This window comes from Chiloscyllium plagiosum, unplaced genomic scaffold (genome assembly GCF_037043375.1).
Source record: "Chiloscyllium plagiosum isolate Xiang-an unplaced genomic scaffold, Cpla_swu_hap1 HiC_scaffold_27, whole genome shotgun sequence".
In the NCBI taxonomy this organism is placed as follows: domain Eukaryota; kingdom Metazoa; phylum Chordata; class Chondrichthyes; order Orectolobiformes; family Hemiscylliidae; genus Chiloscyllium; species Chiloscyllium plagiosum.
In genome coordinates this window covers 93,127,840-93,142,409 of record NW_028270165.1, presented here as the reverse complement: position 1 = coordinate 93,142,409, position 14,570 = coordinate 93,127,840, and the positions used below count along the sequence as shown (strand labels likewise).

Below are 14,570 nucleotides of genomic sequence, written 5' to 3'. Positions count from 1 at the left end.
TCGCCCCTTTTCTGCCGACAGCGAGGAACACGCCCAATGTTTTGGTGACACCAGCAAACGTGTGCCCTGCTTGTTGACACTGAGGAGTGTACACAATATGCACTGTAGCAATGCTGGTGTTATTGACAGATTTTAAGTGTCCAAATTCCTATGGAAGAACAAAAAGGGCACAGCCATAATTTTTTTCCCCCATGTGGCTCGATATTTGATTGCTTTTGCATTTGTCTGGCTGCTCAATGTTTAAGTCTTTTCCTCAGTGTTGGGGTGAGATTCACAACTAGAGGGCATAGGTTTAGGGTGAGACCACAAAGGTAACTGAGGGGCAACGGTTCCATGCAGAGGGTGGTGCATCTATGGAATGAGCTGCCAGAGGAAGTAGTGGAAGCCGGTATAATTACAGCATTTGAAACATATCTGGCTGGGTATGTGAATAGGAAGGGTTTAGAGGGATATGAGTCAAGTGCTGGCAAAGGGGACTAGATTAATTTAGGATATCTGGTTGGCATGGACAGGTTGGACCGAATGGGTCTATTTCCGTGCTGTACATCTCTATGACTCGAAATAATAAAAAGTCTACTTTTCCAAATAACAAACTATATCCATGTTAACAAGGCTTAGTGCACAACATGCTTTACTAACCATTCTCAACAGGTCCTGCCCCTTCAATGACTGAGGAACATATACATGCTGATGCATAGTATCCTTCACTAGTATTTACACAACACCCTCAGCAATTGCACAAGTAACAGCAAAGGGCAAACTGCACAAGAATGAAACAAACAGTGAGGGGCAAACTGCACAAGGATTAAACACACAGTGAGGGGTAAACAGCACAAGGATTAAACACACAATGAGGGGGTAAACAGCACAAGGATTAAACACACAGTGAGGGGTAAACAGCACAAGGATTAAACACACAGTGAGGGGCAAACAGCACAAGGATTAAACACACAGTGAGGGGGCAAACAGCACAAGGATTAAACACACAGTGAGGGGCAAACAGCACAAGGATTAAACACACAGTGAGGGGGCAAACAGCACAAGGATTAAACACACTGAGGGGGCAAACAGCACAAGGATTAAACACACAGTGAGGGGCAAACAGCACAAGGATTAAACACACAGTGAGGGGCAAACACAAGGATTAAACACACAGTGAGGGGCAAACAGCACAAGGATTAAACACACAGTGAGGGGTAAACAGCACAAGCGCCAGTAAAAGCCGATGGAAAGTGAGTGTAAAATGTCACTATGACAGGACAGGCCCCACATTCCTTCCCCTCCGTCCCCCCCACAACCTGCCTCACCTTTCACGTCCCGGGCCCAGTACCTTCCAGGTGGCCCCATAGTTGACACAGGGGCCGCCCCACGACCAGTAGAACTCCACCACCCCGGCGGCCGACGAGTTCCCAAGCAGGCCCTTAACCCCATCCGCCTCCAGAATGCTCACCGGCTCCTGGCTGCTGTACAGCCGGCCGGTGTGGCCGTGACACAGCAGCTGCGCCAGGAAGGCGGCGGCGGCCAGTGACGGGTGTCTGCCCCGGGCCGCGCGGCGCCATTTTCCTAACGGCCGCCCTCCCGCCGCTTCCTCGCTCGAGCGACTTCTCCTCCCAACCGCCTTCGCCCCCGCGTGACGTCTGCACGGGGGGTTGGGCGGGGCCGGGCCGGGGGTGGGCGGGGCCGGGCCGGGGGATGGGCGGGGCGGGGCCGGGGGTGGGCGGTGCCGGGGAGCCTCACCGTCGCCAAGCAACAGCCACCTCGCGCTACAACTGCTCATTCACAAAAACAAACTCTCCTGTCTCGCTCTGCAGCTGCAGGGGGGACACTGCCACGTTTCCAGGAGCCCTGTCTACATTGGGAAAGCTCACGGCTCAATTTAAACAGATATTCCCACATCTAACGGAACGGCGTCATATCGAAAGGGGGCAATCTGCATTTTAAAGGAACGTGGACATTTTAACGGGTATTTCTGCAAATAAAGAGGTTTAAATGGACAAGATTACATTTCAAAGGGATGTGGGCACATTCAAAGGGATATCTTCATATGTAAAGTGACGCAGTTATATCTAAATGAACCTACATTTCGAAGAGACGTTGCCCTATTTATAAGGAGAGACAGTAGGTGTGAATTCTGTCTGTGTCCCAATGTTGAGTCAGACTGACATTTTTGAAACTTTATTGCTGGAACAGCACAGCAGGTCAGACAGCATCCAGGGAACAGGAGATTCGACGTTTCGGGCACAGGCCCTTCTTCAGGAATGAGCAGAGAGTGTTCAGCAGGAGAAGATAAAAGGTAGGGAGGAGGGACTTGGAGGAGGGGCGTTGGAAATGTGATAGGTGGAAAGAGGTCAAGGTGAGGGTGATAGGTCGGAGTAGGATGGAGGCGGAGAGGTCAAGAAGAAGACTGCAGGTCAGGAAGGCGGTGCCGGGCTGGAGGGATTCGGCTGAGACGGGGGGGGGGGGAGAGAGGGGGGATGAAGAAACTGGTGAAGTCCAAGTTCATCCCCTGTGGTTGGAGGGTTCCCAGTCGGCATTTAAATTACATTCTTGAGAAGGTAATTTATAGATTCGGGTGGAGGTTAGGGAGAATTGGCCGTGCTAAGTTACCCACAGTGACCAGGGATGTACAGGTTAGGGTGGATTGGCCATGGGAAATACGGAGTAAGGGGTTGGGTACGGGTGGGATACTGTTCAGAGGGACAAGTGAAATAGATGGGCTGAATGGCCTGCTTCCACATTGTCGGAATTTGATGACCCTCCTCACAAAGGAGCATTTTATCTGCATCTATCCTGTCAAGCCCCGTTCAGAATTCTACTGGTTTCAATAGAGGTATACAGCACAGAAACAGATACTTCGGTCCAATTCGTCCATGCCGACCAGGATTCCAAACTAAACCAGTCCCACTTGCCCACATTTGTCCCATTTCCCTCTCAACCTTTCTATTCATATACCCATCCGAATGCTGTTTCAACGTTGTCACTGTACCTGCATCTACCACATCCTCAGTAAGTTCATTCCACATGCAAATCACCCTCTTTCAACATGTTGACCCTCCGGTTCCTTTTAAATCTCTCTCCTTACATTTTAAAAAAATGCCCCCCCAGGTTTTGCGTTCCCCGACGCTAAGCAAGAGCCATTTGCTATTCAGCTTACCTCCACTCCTCATGATTTTATCAATCTCAATGAGGTCACCCCCCCCCCAACCTCCTGTGCTCCAGTGAATAAAGTCCCAGCCTCTCCTTATCACTCAAACCCTTCCAGTCCTTACAATATTCTGGTAAGTCTTTACCGAACCCTCTCTGATTGTAATTGGAAGAATACTGGGCCATCAGAACTGTACTCAGTACTCTGAAAGTGGCCTCACCATCAGCTTGTACAACCTCAACATGATGTCCCAACCCCTATACTTCATGGTGTGAACAATGAATGCTATGCTGCTAAATGCCTTCTTAACTGCCCTGTCTACCTGTGATGCAACTTCCAACGAACTATGTACCTGAACACCACTCCCCCCCCCCATGCCTGTCTGTTCTATAACATGACCCAGGGCCCGACCATTATCTGTACAAGTCCTGCCCTTCCTTGTTTTAGCAAAATGCAACCCCTTGCTTGTATTAATACCTCTCACACACATGCTCCCCCTCAGACACACACACGTTTCCCCCCCCCCCCAATACTCTCTCAGGCTTATACTCCATCACATTCACACTTTACCAGGCATGTACACACTCTCACACACAAACTCACATGCACGCGCACACAATTCTTTGGGGTGAATTTGTATTGGCAGAATTATATTTGCAGATACATTCAATTTTGCTCAAAAAGCACACAATTTCCAGGCAGTCAATCCATGTAATATTTTATGAATTCCTCCTTGGAAATAGAACCAGTCTGATTCAAGATTGGAATATTGACAGACTCAAATCTCACACCTTTAATGCATTGTCTGAGCTGAGATGATATCTTTTTTTTATAAAACCTTAAGTCATCTCAAGAATGTGACTTAAAAGAATGTAACTGTTCTGGCAGTTACACATTAATGAACCAAAACCCGCACCCATTCTAAGAGATGAAAGACTTCACAGCAATCTCGGCTTGTTCAATATATTCTATCAGTTGCATGTCACTGATCTTTTGATATACGTTCTGTGTCTAACGATGCTGCTCCACAGCTACCCGATGAAGGAGCAGCACTCAAAGCTAGTGCTTCCAAATAAACCTGTTGGACAGTAACCTGGTATTGTATGATTTTTTTTAACTTTATCAACCCAGTCTAATACCGACATCTCCACATCGTTTCTAGTGAACACAGCCCACACCTCCTGGTGCTGCCAGTAAACTTTACAATGCTGATGAAACAACGCAGTACCTGAAAGATTTACAATTTCTAACGATACCAGCTACTCATTCACTGCTCCATCTGTTACACGAAATTGGAAACTCTGCAGGAGGTTGAAAGAGAGGAGCAGCTGTAAACAAACAATCTCTTGGAGCTCAAAGCTTTCAATGAGAGTCTGAGCCCGGCGGTAAGTTCAGGTAACCTTTATTGTGACCCGACTCTGTAACAGCTTCAGATGGCCCCCCTGCAAAAAGGCATAGACAAAGTACAGCTTTTTAAACAGCTCAAGAGCAAAGCCCACACACACCCCACTGTCTTTACTATTGGGCAGCACCAGGTTGTAATTGGATCCTTGGCACAGCCGTAACCCGGAGGAAGTATTGCCTCACTCAGCAATTTCAACCCATTCCCTCTCTCCTAGTTAGTTTCTCCCTGCTCAGTTGCCTGTGGGGGAAGGGCAGTGTAGAGTCAACCAGACTGCTGTGGGTCTGGAGTTACGTGTCGGCCAGACCGGGTAAAGGATGCAGCTGGAACGACTGAGTGAATCCTTTCGCACAATGGCGGTTCCCTTCCCTAACAAGGGAGAGAGGGAAGCAGATGGGGGCTTTCTCCCCCGTACCACCCTCTCCCTGAAACGGTCTCATCGTTAGATTCTGAACTCCACATTTCTGACCGAATACCAATTCTGCCATCTGTCGTGGCAGGATTCGAACCCGGGAGTCCCCAGAACCGGGTTGATATCCAATCGATAAAGGCACTCGGCCGTCACTCCTTCAATCCCCCTGTGATGGCACGTGAACTCGCTGGTGCTTGCGCAGGTGGGAGGAGCGGGTGAAGCGTTTCCAGCACCAAGAGCAGGTGAACGGCCTTTCCCCCGTGTGGATCCGCTGGTGCCTTAGCAGGGTGGAGACCTGGGTAAAGGCCTTCCCACACTCAGGGCAGCTGAAGGGCCTCTCCCCTGTGTGGACACGCTGGTGGGTCTGGAGGTTGGAGTAATTGCTGAAGGCCTTCCCGCACTCGGGGCAGCTGAAGGGCCTCTCCCCTGAGTGAACCCGTTGGTGCCTCAGCAGGTCGGAGGAATAGTTGAAGCCCTTCCCACACTCAGAGCAGCTGAACGGTCTCTCCCCCGTGTGGATTCGCCGGTGGGCCAACAGGGCAGAGAAAAACATGAAGGCCTTCCCACAATCTGGGCAGCTGAAGGGCCTTTCCCCCGTGTGGTCCCGCTGGTGGGCCAGCAGGTGGGAGGAATGTCTGAAGGCCTTCCCACAGACAGGGCAGGGGAATGGCCTCTCCCCGGTGTGACTGCGCCGATGAGTCTCCAGAGCAGACGGGAAATGAAAGCCTTTCCCACAGTCACCACACTTCCATCGTTTCTCCACGGGGCGGGATTCCTCAGGTTTCTCCATGGCCGAAGCTTCAGCTGCACATAAACGCATTTCCAGCCCCTCCCTGCTGTGAATTCCTCTTCCCAGGCCGTATAACTGTTTCAGGCTCCACACTCAGTGCGCTGCAACAGTGGGGTCTCTCATCTAGTCCCACTGATGCTGAAAACATACTCAGACAGGACCAAAAAGCTTTGATCCCTCTCACAGAAATCACAGTCGAAAATCGTTGCGGTCCTGGTGGACTGAGTGACTGTCAGACATCGATGTTGAAGTGAGGACCGCAAATGCTGGAGAGTCAGTCACAATATGTGGCACTGGAAAAGCATGGGGATGTCAGACAGCATCCGAGGAGCAGGAGGGTCAGGAAGCCCTTCATCTGTTGATTGAGAAACTTCCGCCATCAGATCTTCAAATACGCTGTAAAAAGAGATTACAAAAGTCATCACTGTCAGTGCAGGGTAGAAATTCAGAACAAGCAATTCTACTTTCTGTGGAATATTCTTTTATTATTCCACACAATTGAATGCACCATCCCACTCTCTCCCCCACTAATCTGTTCTCACTCAGCTCTAACTAATTCTCCTGAAGGTGCTGATTCAGGATCTTACAGGGGCAGAAAAGCAAAAATGTCAAGACTGACATCTCAGAACAAGAGGGCATAGGTTTAGGGTGAGAAAGAAACAAGAGATCTGAGGGGCAACCTTTTCACACAGAGGGTAGTAAATGTATTGAATGAGCTGCAGGAGGAAGTGGTGGAGGCTGGTCCAATTGCAACATTTAAAAGCCATCTGAATGGGTATATGAATGGGAAGAGTTTGGAGGGATATGGGCGAGGTGCTGGCAGATGGGACGAGATTGGGATGGGATATCTGGTCGGCATGGACGAGTTGGACCGAAGGGTCTGTTTCCATGCTGTATATCTCTATGACTAGTTGGACTTAAGGGTCTGTTTCTGTGCTGTCTGACTCTGGAACCGTTCTGTACTGGTCTTAAACCATGTTCTTGCCTTCCCCCACAAACATCCACTTCTTTGTTGTTCAAAAATCAGATGAACTCAGCCTTGAATATATTCAATGATCCCCTAACTGCAGGAAGACATCCCCACTTCTGAACTCAATTCCTCTTGCTAATATACCACTTGCCTTGCAGATTGTTTGCTGCACATGTCTGACAACTGGCAGCGACTGATGTAGAAGGACGCTGAGGCTCCTTTGTCCATCCACACATCATTCCTGATGAAGGGCTCGTGCCCAAAAAGCCAACTGTCCTGCTCCTCAGATGCTGCCTAACCTCCCGTGCTCTTCCAGTCCCACACTTTTTGACTCTGATCTCCAGCATCTGCAGTTCTCACTTTCTCCACATCCAATTACATCTCCATTTAAACAATGCACTTCCTTTCTACTTTTTTTCCACAGCAAAGGCGATAACTTCATATTGTGGTACTGCATTTGCCATGTGTTTGCCAGTTGTGGTCTTCTCTATATCGGGGAAAGCGAGCGCAAACTTGGGGAATGGTTCACTGAGCATCATATCCGGGTCCACAGAGCCGACCAGAGTTCCCAGTCACCACCCATTTCAATTCCCCTTCCCACCCCCTTTCTGACATTACCATCTTTGGCCTCCTCTACTGCCACAACGAATCAAACCGCAAATTGGAGGGACAACACCTCATCTTAATAGGGAAGGAAGTAAGCAATAAATAATAGATCCCTACAGAGTGCTCAGGAACAAAGGGTCCTTGCTGTCCAAGTTCAGAGATCCCCGAGGGTATCAGTACAGGTAAAACGGGGAATGAGGAAGGCATAGATTTGTACTTTTTCACACAGAGGGTGGTGCGTGCGTGCAATGAGCTGCGAGAGGAAGTGGTGGAGGCTGGCACAAATACAACTTTTAAAAGGCACCTGGATGGTACGTGAATGGGTAGGGTTTAGAGGGATATGGGCCAAGTGCTGGTAAATAGGATAGATTAATTTCAGATATCTAGTCAGCATGGACGAGATGGACTGTTTCTGTGCTGTACAACTCTATGGCCATCCACTTCATTTTGAAATGTTTGCACTACCACTTGGAACATCCTGTTAGGGTTCAGAGAGTGCCAGGTCCTGACATCTCCTTCCTCATGTCTCCTATGTATTTTAAATCAATAATACCATTTGTATGTTCCTGGGTTCGTACTTTAAACACACAGACACATACAATATAATCAGAGTTTCTACTCGGTACAGACAGTGATGACTTGTTTCAACTTTGCTAACAGGGTATCAGAAGGGGAGGATCTGCAGACAGAAATCTTGGAAGAAATTCCAATACAAGATCTGACAGGGTCATTCAATATCATTGGGGGTTGAATCTGGAAAGAGAAATCCATTCGACCTGCTTCAAAGAGGAACTACCAGTGAACTGAGCTTTAACTGGTTACACAGAATGAGTGTATGTGTCCCAGTGAGCTGACAATGGGAAGGAGCTTTAACCAGTTACACAGACAGAGAGGGGCTGGGGCATTTATTTTACCCCTGGAGCATCAGAGCCTGAGGGGTGACCGTAGAGAGGTTTATAAAATCATGAGTGGCATAGTTAGGGCAAATAGCCGAGGTCTTTTCCCCCCAGGGTGGTGGAGTCGAAAACTAGAGGCATAGGTTTAAGGTGAGGAGGGAAAGATTTGAAAGGGACCTAAGGGACAACTTTTCATGCAGAGGGTTGTGCAGGTATGGAATGAACTGCGAGAGGAAGTGGTGGAGGAGGGTACAATTGCAATGTTTAAGAGGCATTTGGTTGGGTATATGAATAGGAAGGGTTTGGAGGGATATGGCCTGGGTGCTGCCAGGGGGGATTAGATTGGGTTGGAATATCTGCTCGGCATGGATGGGTTGGACCGAAGGGTCTGTTTCCGTGCTGAACACCTTTATGACTCTATGACGAACGCTCGGGGCGTGGCTCCTTCATCAGGTGATTGTGGAGTATAAAATCATAAGGCAGAGAATGGATGGAAAAACATTACAGTGCACTGAAATGAAATACTGAAAAACCCTGGATTGTTAAGTCTTTCATTTTTTAGTATGAGCTGCTCATATCATTCAATTGAAAATAGCGGAATTTCCTGAAAGACATCTTCTTGAGATAACAAGGTTTTGGAACAAAATGTGACATCTCAGCTCTGACAATGCATTAAAAGTGTGAAGTCAGAGTCTGTCTGCATCACAATCTTGAGTCAGACTGGTTCTATTTCCAAAGTGGAATTTACAAAATATTACATGGATTGAACAGCCTGCAGATTTTATTTTTTTCAAAAAATGCACAATGTCTCTGCAAATAAAATTCTGCAAATACAAATTCACCCCCATGGATGTATGTGTGTGAAAGTCTATTTTGTGCTGTATATCCCTATGTCTACTTGATAACAGATGCTTTATTTCTGTTGGTGTAAATATTGTTGTAAATCATAGCTGGGTATGAATAGTTAGATGTTAAGGAGAGAGAGTGCCTCAAGAGGGGCACTATAAGAATCCTGGGAGAGCCCTATTTCTGGTTTACTTCCTCAGGAACAAACATTAAGCACGAGCAATTATTTATTTCTAATTTTATTCTGTTTCTCTTGTTTGATTCCCAGCTAGGACTACACTCTGTGCCTGGATGGTTGACAGGCTGAGAGATGGTGGCTCGAGTCTTGAATAACTGAATGTTTTATTGTTCCAGAAGGTGTGGGGGTGGGGGTCAAGGCTTCAGCAGAAATCTAGCAGAGCAGAGAACAGACCAATATCTTACTCTGTGGGAAACTGAAATTCGAGCTGATCGTGGCTGATATATCCATTGGCTCAGATCTTCCTCCTTGCATTATCCCAACTACCCTTAATTCCCTGACCATGAAAACCCATCCAAATGTGTCTTGAATATACTTAATGAAGATGCCTCTCTACTGCTTCCTTGGGCAGAGAATTCCATAGATTGACTACTCTCCAGGAAAAGCAGTTCCTCATCGGTCCTAAATGGCACGGTGGCACAGTGAGTAGCACTGCTGCCTCACAGTGCCAGAGACCCATGTTCAATTCCTGCCTCGGGCAACTGTCTGTGTGGGTTTCCTCCGGGTGCTCTGGTTTCCTCCCACAGTCCAAAGATGTGTGGGTTAGGTGAATTGGCCATGCTAAATTGCCTGTAGTGTCAGGTTAAGGGGTAAATGTAGGGGAGTAGATCTGGGTGGGTTGCTCTTCAGAGGGTTGGGGAGGTCTTATTGTGGTGAAGGGCCTGTTCCCACACTAAGTAATCTAATATAATCTAAAATCTACTCCCCTCAACTTGAGGCCTGGCCTCATCCACCAGCAGAAATGACTGGATAGGATAGGTGTAAAAACAATGATTGCAGATGCTGGAAACCAGATTCTGGGATTAGTGGTGCTGGAAGAGCACAGCAGCTCAGGCAGCATCCAAGGAGCAGTGAAATCGACATTTCGGGCAAAAGCCCTTCATCAGGAATAAAGGCAGAGAGCCTTAAACGTGGAGAGATAAACTACAGGAGAGTGGGGGTGGGGAGAAAGTTACATAGAGTACAATAGGGAGTGGGGGAGGGGATGAAGGTGATAGGTCAGGGAGGAGAGGATAGGTGGAAAAGGAGATAGGCAGGTAGGACAAGTCCGGACAAGTCATGGGGACAGTGCTGAGTTGGAAGTTTGGAACTAGGGTAAGGTGGGGGAAGGGGAAATGAGGAAACTATTGAAGTCCACATTGATGCCTGGGCTGAGTTCGTTTGATTTTTGAACAACAAAGTGTGGATATTTATGTTGTGTGGTTGAGGTGGTTTTTTTGAGTGCTTTGTGTGTTGGATGCAGGTACAGTAACCACGTTTAAAATGGAATGCAAGACAATGGTTTTAAGACCACAACAGAACAGTTACGGTCAGACAGCACAGAAACGGACCCTTCAGTCCAACTATTCCATGCTGACTATGTTCTCAAACTGAACTAGTGCCACTTGCCAGTGTTTGGCCCATATCCCTCCGCACCGTGCCTATTCAGGTACTTATCCAAATGTCTGTTAAACGTTGCATATGTACGTGCATCCACCACTACCTCTGGACATTCATTCCATTCATGAACCACTCTCTGTTCATGAAAACCTTTTCCAGAATCGGTCCACGCCGTGCATTCATTTACAGCAACCGAAAGGAAAGGGAAGTCAAAGATTGAATCCAAGAATGAAAAAAAAAAAGGAAAAGGAGTTGGGAAGAGAGTGCCGTACTCACAGATGGTTGACAGAGTAGGGAGGTTGCAGTCTGGAACAAACTCACTCTTCATTCACAGACAGAGCAGCAGCAGCAGCTTCCGAAGCTCGTGTTGCAACTTCTGCATTCAGACAATAGGAAGGCTCTGATTGGCAGGAGGACCAGTCACCTTCCGGTCCTCCAAGGCTTCCGATTGGCCCACCTGAAGAAAGTCGCGACGCGCGCTTTGCGTGAAGTGACGAGCATGCGCAGTTTCATCCTTGTACCGGTGAGCACGCGCAGTCTGCTCTCTGGCGATGCTGCTGTTACTGACAGAATTTAAGTGTCTGAATGCCAAGAGAAGTTAAAAAGGGGAGAGCCACCCTTTCTTCCCCATGTGATATTTACCTTTCCTACACGCCCCATGACTTTATACATCGAAATAAGGTCACCCGACAACTTGTGGTCGTCAATAGGGCGACCAGAACTGTACTCAGTCCTCTCCACGTGGTCTCCCCAATATCCTGTACAACCACAACGTGATGTCCCAACTCCTACACTGAACGGGGTGAACAATGAAGGAAAGTGTGCTAAACGCCTCCTTCACAACCCTGTCTACCAATGATGCAACTTCCAAAGAACTATGTCCCCGATTTGGAGATGCCGGTGTTGGACTGGGGTGTACGAAGTTAAAATTCACACCACACCAGGTGATACTCCAACAGGCTCATTTGCAAGCATTAGCTTTTGGAGCGCTGCTCCTTCATCAGATGGTTGTGTCTCATGATCCTGTTCCACAAACATCCCATGAAGGAGCAGTGCTCCAAAAGCTCGTGCTTCCAAATAAACGACTTGGACGATGACCTGGTTTTGAGAGATTTTTAACTTTATGAACCTGAACCCCTCCACGCCACCCCACCCTCATGAATCTGTTCTGCAAGACGATGCAGGACCCTACCATTAATGGTACAAGTCCTGCCCTTCCTTGTTTTAGCAAAATGCAATCCCTTGCCTTTATCTCTTGCTCTCTCAGACACACACACACCCTAACACTCTCACCATCACACAGGCTTATAGTCTATCTCACACACATTTCATTAGCATGCATGCGCAAACTCGCATACGCACGCATATACACTCCTGCAGATACAGTCACACATAAGTCAATGGAGTGAACTTCCATTTGCAGAATTATATTTGCAGATATATTCAATTTTGTTCAAACATCATACAAACTGCAGACAGTCAATCCATGTAATATTTATAACTTTGGTTAGTAGAACCAGTCTGATTCAAGATTGGGATACAGACACTTTTGTGCAGTCTCTGAGCGGCGATGTCACCTATTTTTATAAAACCTTAAATCATCTCAAGAAGGTGAATTAAAAGTAGTTCGGGGGATTACGTATTAATGAATTGAAACGTGCAACCCATACTAAAAGATGAAAGATTAATCTGCAATTTAGATTTGTTTAATATGTCCTATCTGTTGCATGACACTGTGATCTTTTGCTATAAATTCTGTGTCTTATGACCCTGCTCCACAGCTACCTGAGGAAGCGCTCTGAAAGCTCATGCTTACAAATAAACCTGTTGGACTATTAGCTGGTGTTGTGTGATTTTTAACTTTATCCACCCCAGTCCAACACCGGCACCTCCACATCGTTTGCAGTGGATACTGCCCACACTTCCCAGTGCTGCCAGGAAACTGTACAATGCCGATGACATGATGTAGTACCTGCACTCTTGAAAAATTTACAATTTCTAACAATGCATACTACTCAGTCACTGCTGCAACCAATACACAACATTGGAAACATAGAACAGGAGGCTGTAAGAAATGGGCACAGCAGGACAGGCAACATCAGAGAAGCAGGAAAATCAATGTTGCCCGAAAAATGTCGATTTTCCTGCTCCTTGGATGCTGCCTGACCTGCTGTGCTTTGCCAGCACCACTCTAATCTTGACTCTGATCTCCAGCATCAGCAGTTCTCACTTTCACCTGTAAGAAATGAGCAGTTTAAAAACAAAAAACAGTTGCAGTTCAAAGCTCCCAACGAGAGTCTGAGATCGGCGTGAAGCTCAGGTAATCTTTATTGCGACCCAACTTCGTTACAGCTTCAGAATCTCTCTGCAGAAAGGCGTAGAAAAAGTAGAAATTTTTTAAAAACACCTCAAGGCCAAAAAGCACACACCCCCTCCAACCCCTCACTTGCTTCATTATTGGTCACTACCCAGTTGACCCTTTGTAATTGGATCCTTGGTACAGCCTTAACCCGGAGAAAGTATTGCCTCACTCAGCAATTTCAACCCGTATCCTGTATCCAAGTAAGTTGGATGGGCAGTGTAGAGTCAATCAGACTGCTGTGGGTCTGGAGTCACGTGTAGACCAGACCGGGTAAAGGATGCAGCTGGGACGACGTGTGAATCCACTCCCACAACGACAGTTTCCTTCCCTAAAAAGGAACTGAGTGAATGAGATGGGGGATTTCTTCCACCCCAACCCCACCAACATTTTTTCACCGTTAGATTCTGAACTCCAGATTTCTGACCAAACTCCAATTCCACCATCTGTCGCAGTGGGAATTGAACCCGGGATCCCTGGAACTGGGTCGATAGTCCAGACGATAATGGCACTCGGCCATCATTCCTTCAATCACCCTGCAACAGCACGTGAACTCGCTGGTGGCTCCGCAGGTAGGAGGAGCGGGTGAAGACTGTCCCGCACTCGGGGCAGTTGAAGGGCCTCTCCTCCGTGTGGACCCCATTGGTGGGTCACCAGGGCAGAGGTGTGGGTAAAGACCTTCCCACATTCGGGGCGGCTGAATTGCCTCTCCCATCTGTGGATCCGCCAGTGCCTCAGCAGGTTGGAGGCCTGGGTAAAGGCCTTCCTGCACGCGGGGCAGGGGAATGGCCTCTCCCCCTTGTGGACCCGCTGGTGAGTCAGCAAGTTGGGGGAAATCACTGAAGGCCTTCCCGCACTTGGGACAGCTAGAGAGACTCTCCCCCGTTTGGACCGGCCGGTAGGTCAGCAGGGTATATCTTATATAACTTTTACATGACTTGCCAGCTCTTTTACTCAATCCATCCGATGATGGAACGCGTGTTGTATGCTGCCTTGACCACTCTATTGACATGCATTGCCACCTTCAGCGAACAATAGACCTGAACACCCAGATCTCTCTGTACATCAATTTCCCCCAGGACCTTTCCATTTACTGTATAGCTCGCTCTTGAATTGCATCTTCCAAAATGCATCACCTCGCATTTGTCTGGATTGAACTCCATCTGCCATTTCTCTTCCCAACTCTCCGATCTATATTCTGCTGTATCGTCTGACAGTCCCCTTCACTATCTGATATTCCATCAATCTGAATGCCCATCTGCAAACTTGCTAATGAGGCACCCGATACCTTCACCTTACAACCTCCTGTGCTCCAGTGAAAAAAGTCCCAGCCGACCCACCAATAGGTGTGAATTCTGTCTGGGTCCCAATGTCGAGTCAGCCTGACATTTTTGATAGAAAAGCTCTGCATTTAAATTACGTTCTTGAGAAAGTTACTGAAAACAGGTTTTGGGATTAACATACCAAAGAACAGAACCCCATTCTAAAAGATGGAAGTTTTCATCTAAATTGTTTAATGTATCTCA

The 14,570-nt window shown here is 47.6% G+C and overlaps 2 protein-coding genes across 4 annotated transcripts in view; one reads left to right on the top strand and one right to left on the bottom strand.

The window, feature by feature from the left end:
- The window catches only part of LOC148145048 (uncharacterized), a 112,813-nt gene that overhangs the window by 41,240 nt on the left and 57,003 nt on the right, over positions 1–14,570 (top strand). The window lies entirely within an intron of this gene.
- Positions 3,779–14,570, bottom strand: part of LOC148145045 (uncharacterized) — a 103,293-nt gene continuing 92,501 nt past the window's right edge. The window contains exon 3 of the mRNA XM_087975462.1: positions 3,779–6,145. Within this exon, the coding sequence (XP_087831588.1) occupies positions 6,028–6,145 (118 nt within the window). The 3' untranslated portion in view covers positions 3,779–6,027. The remainder of the gene's footprint in view (positions 6,146–14,570) is intronic.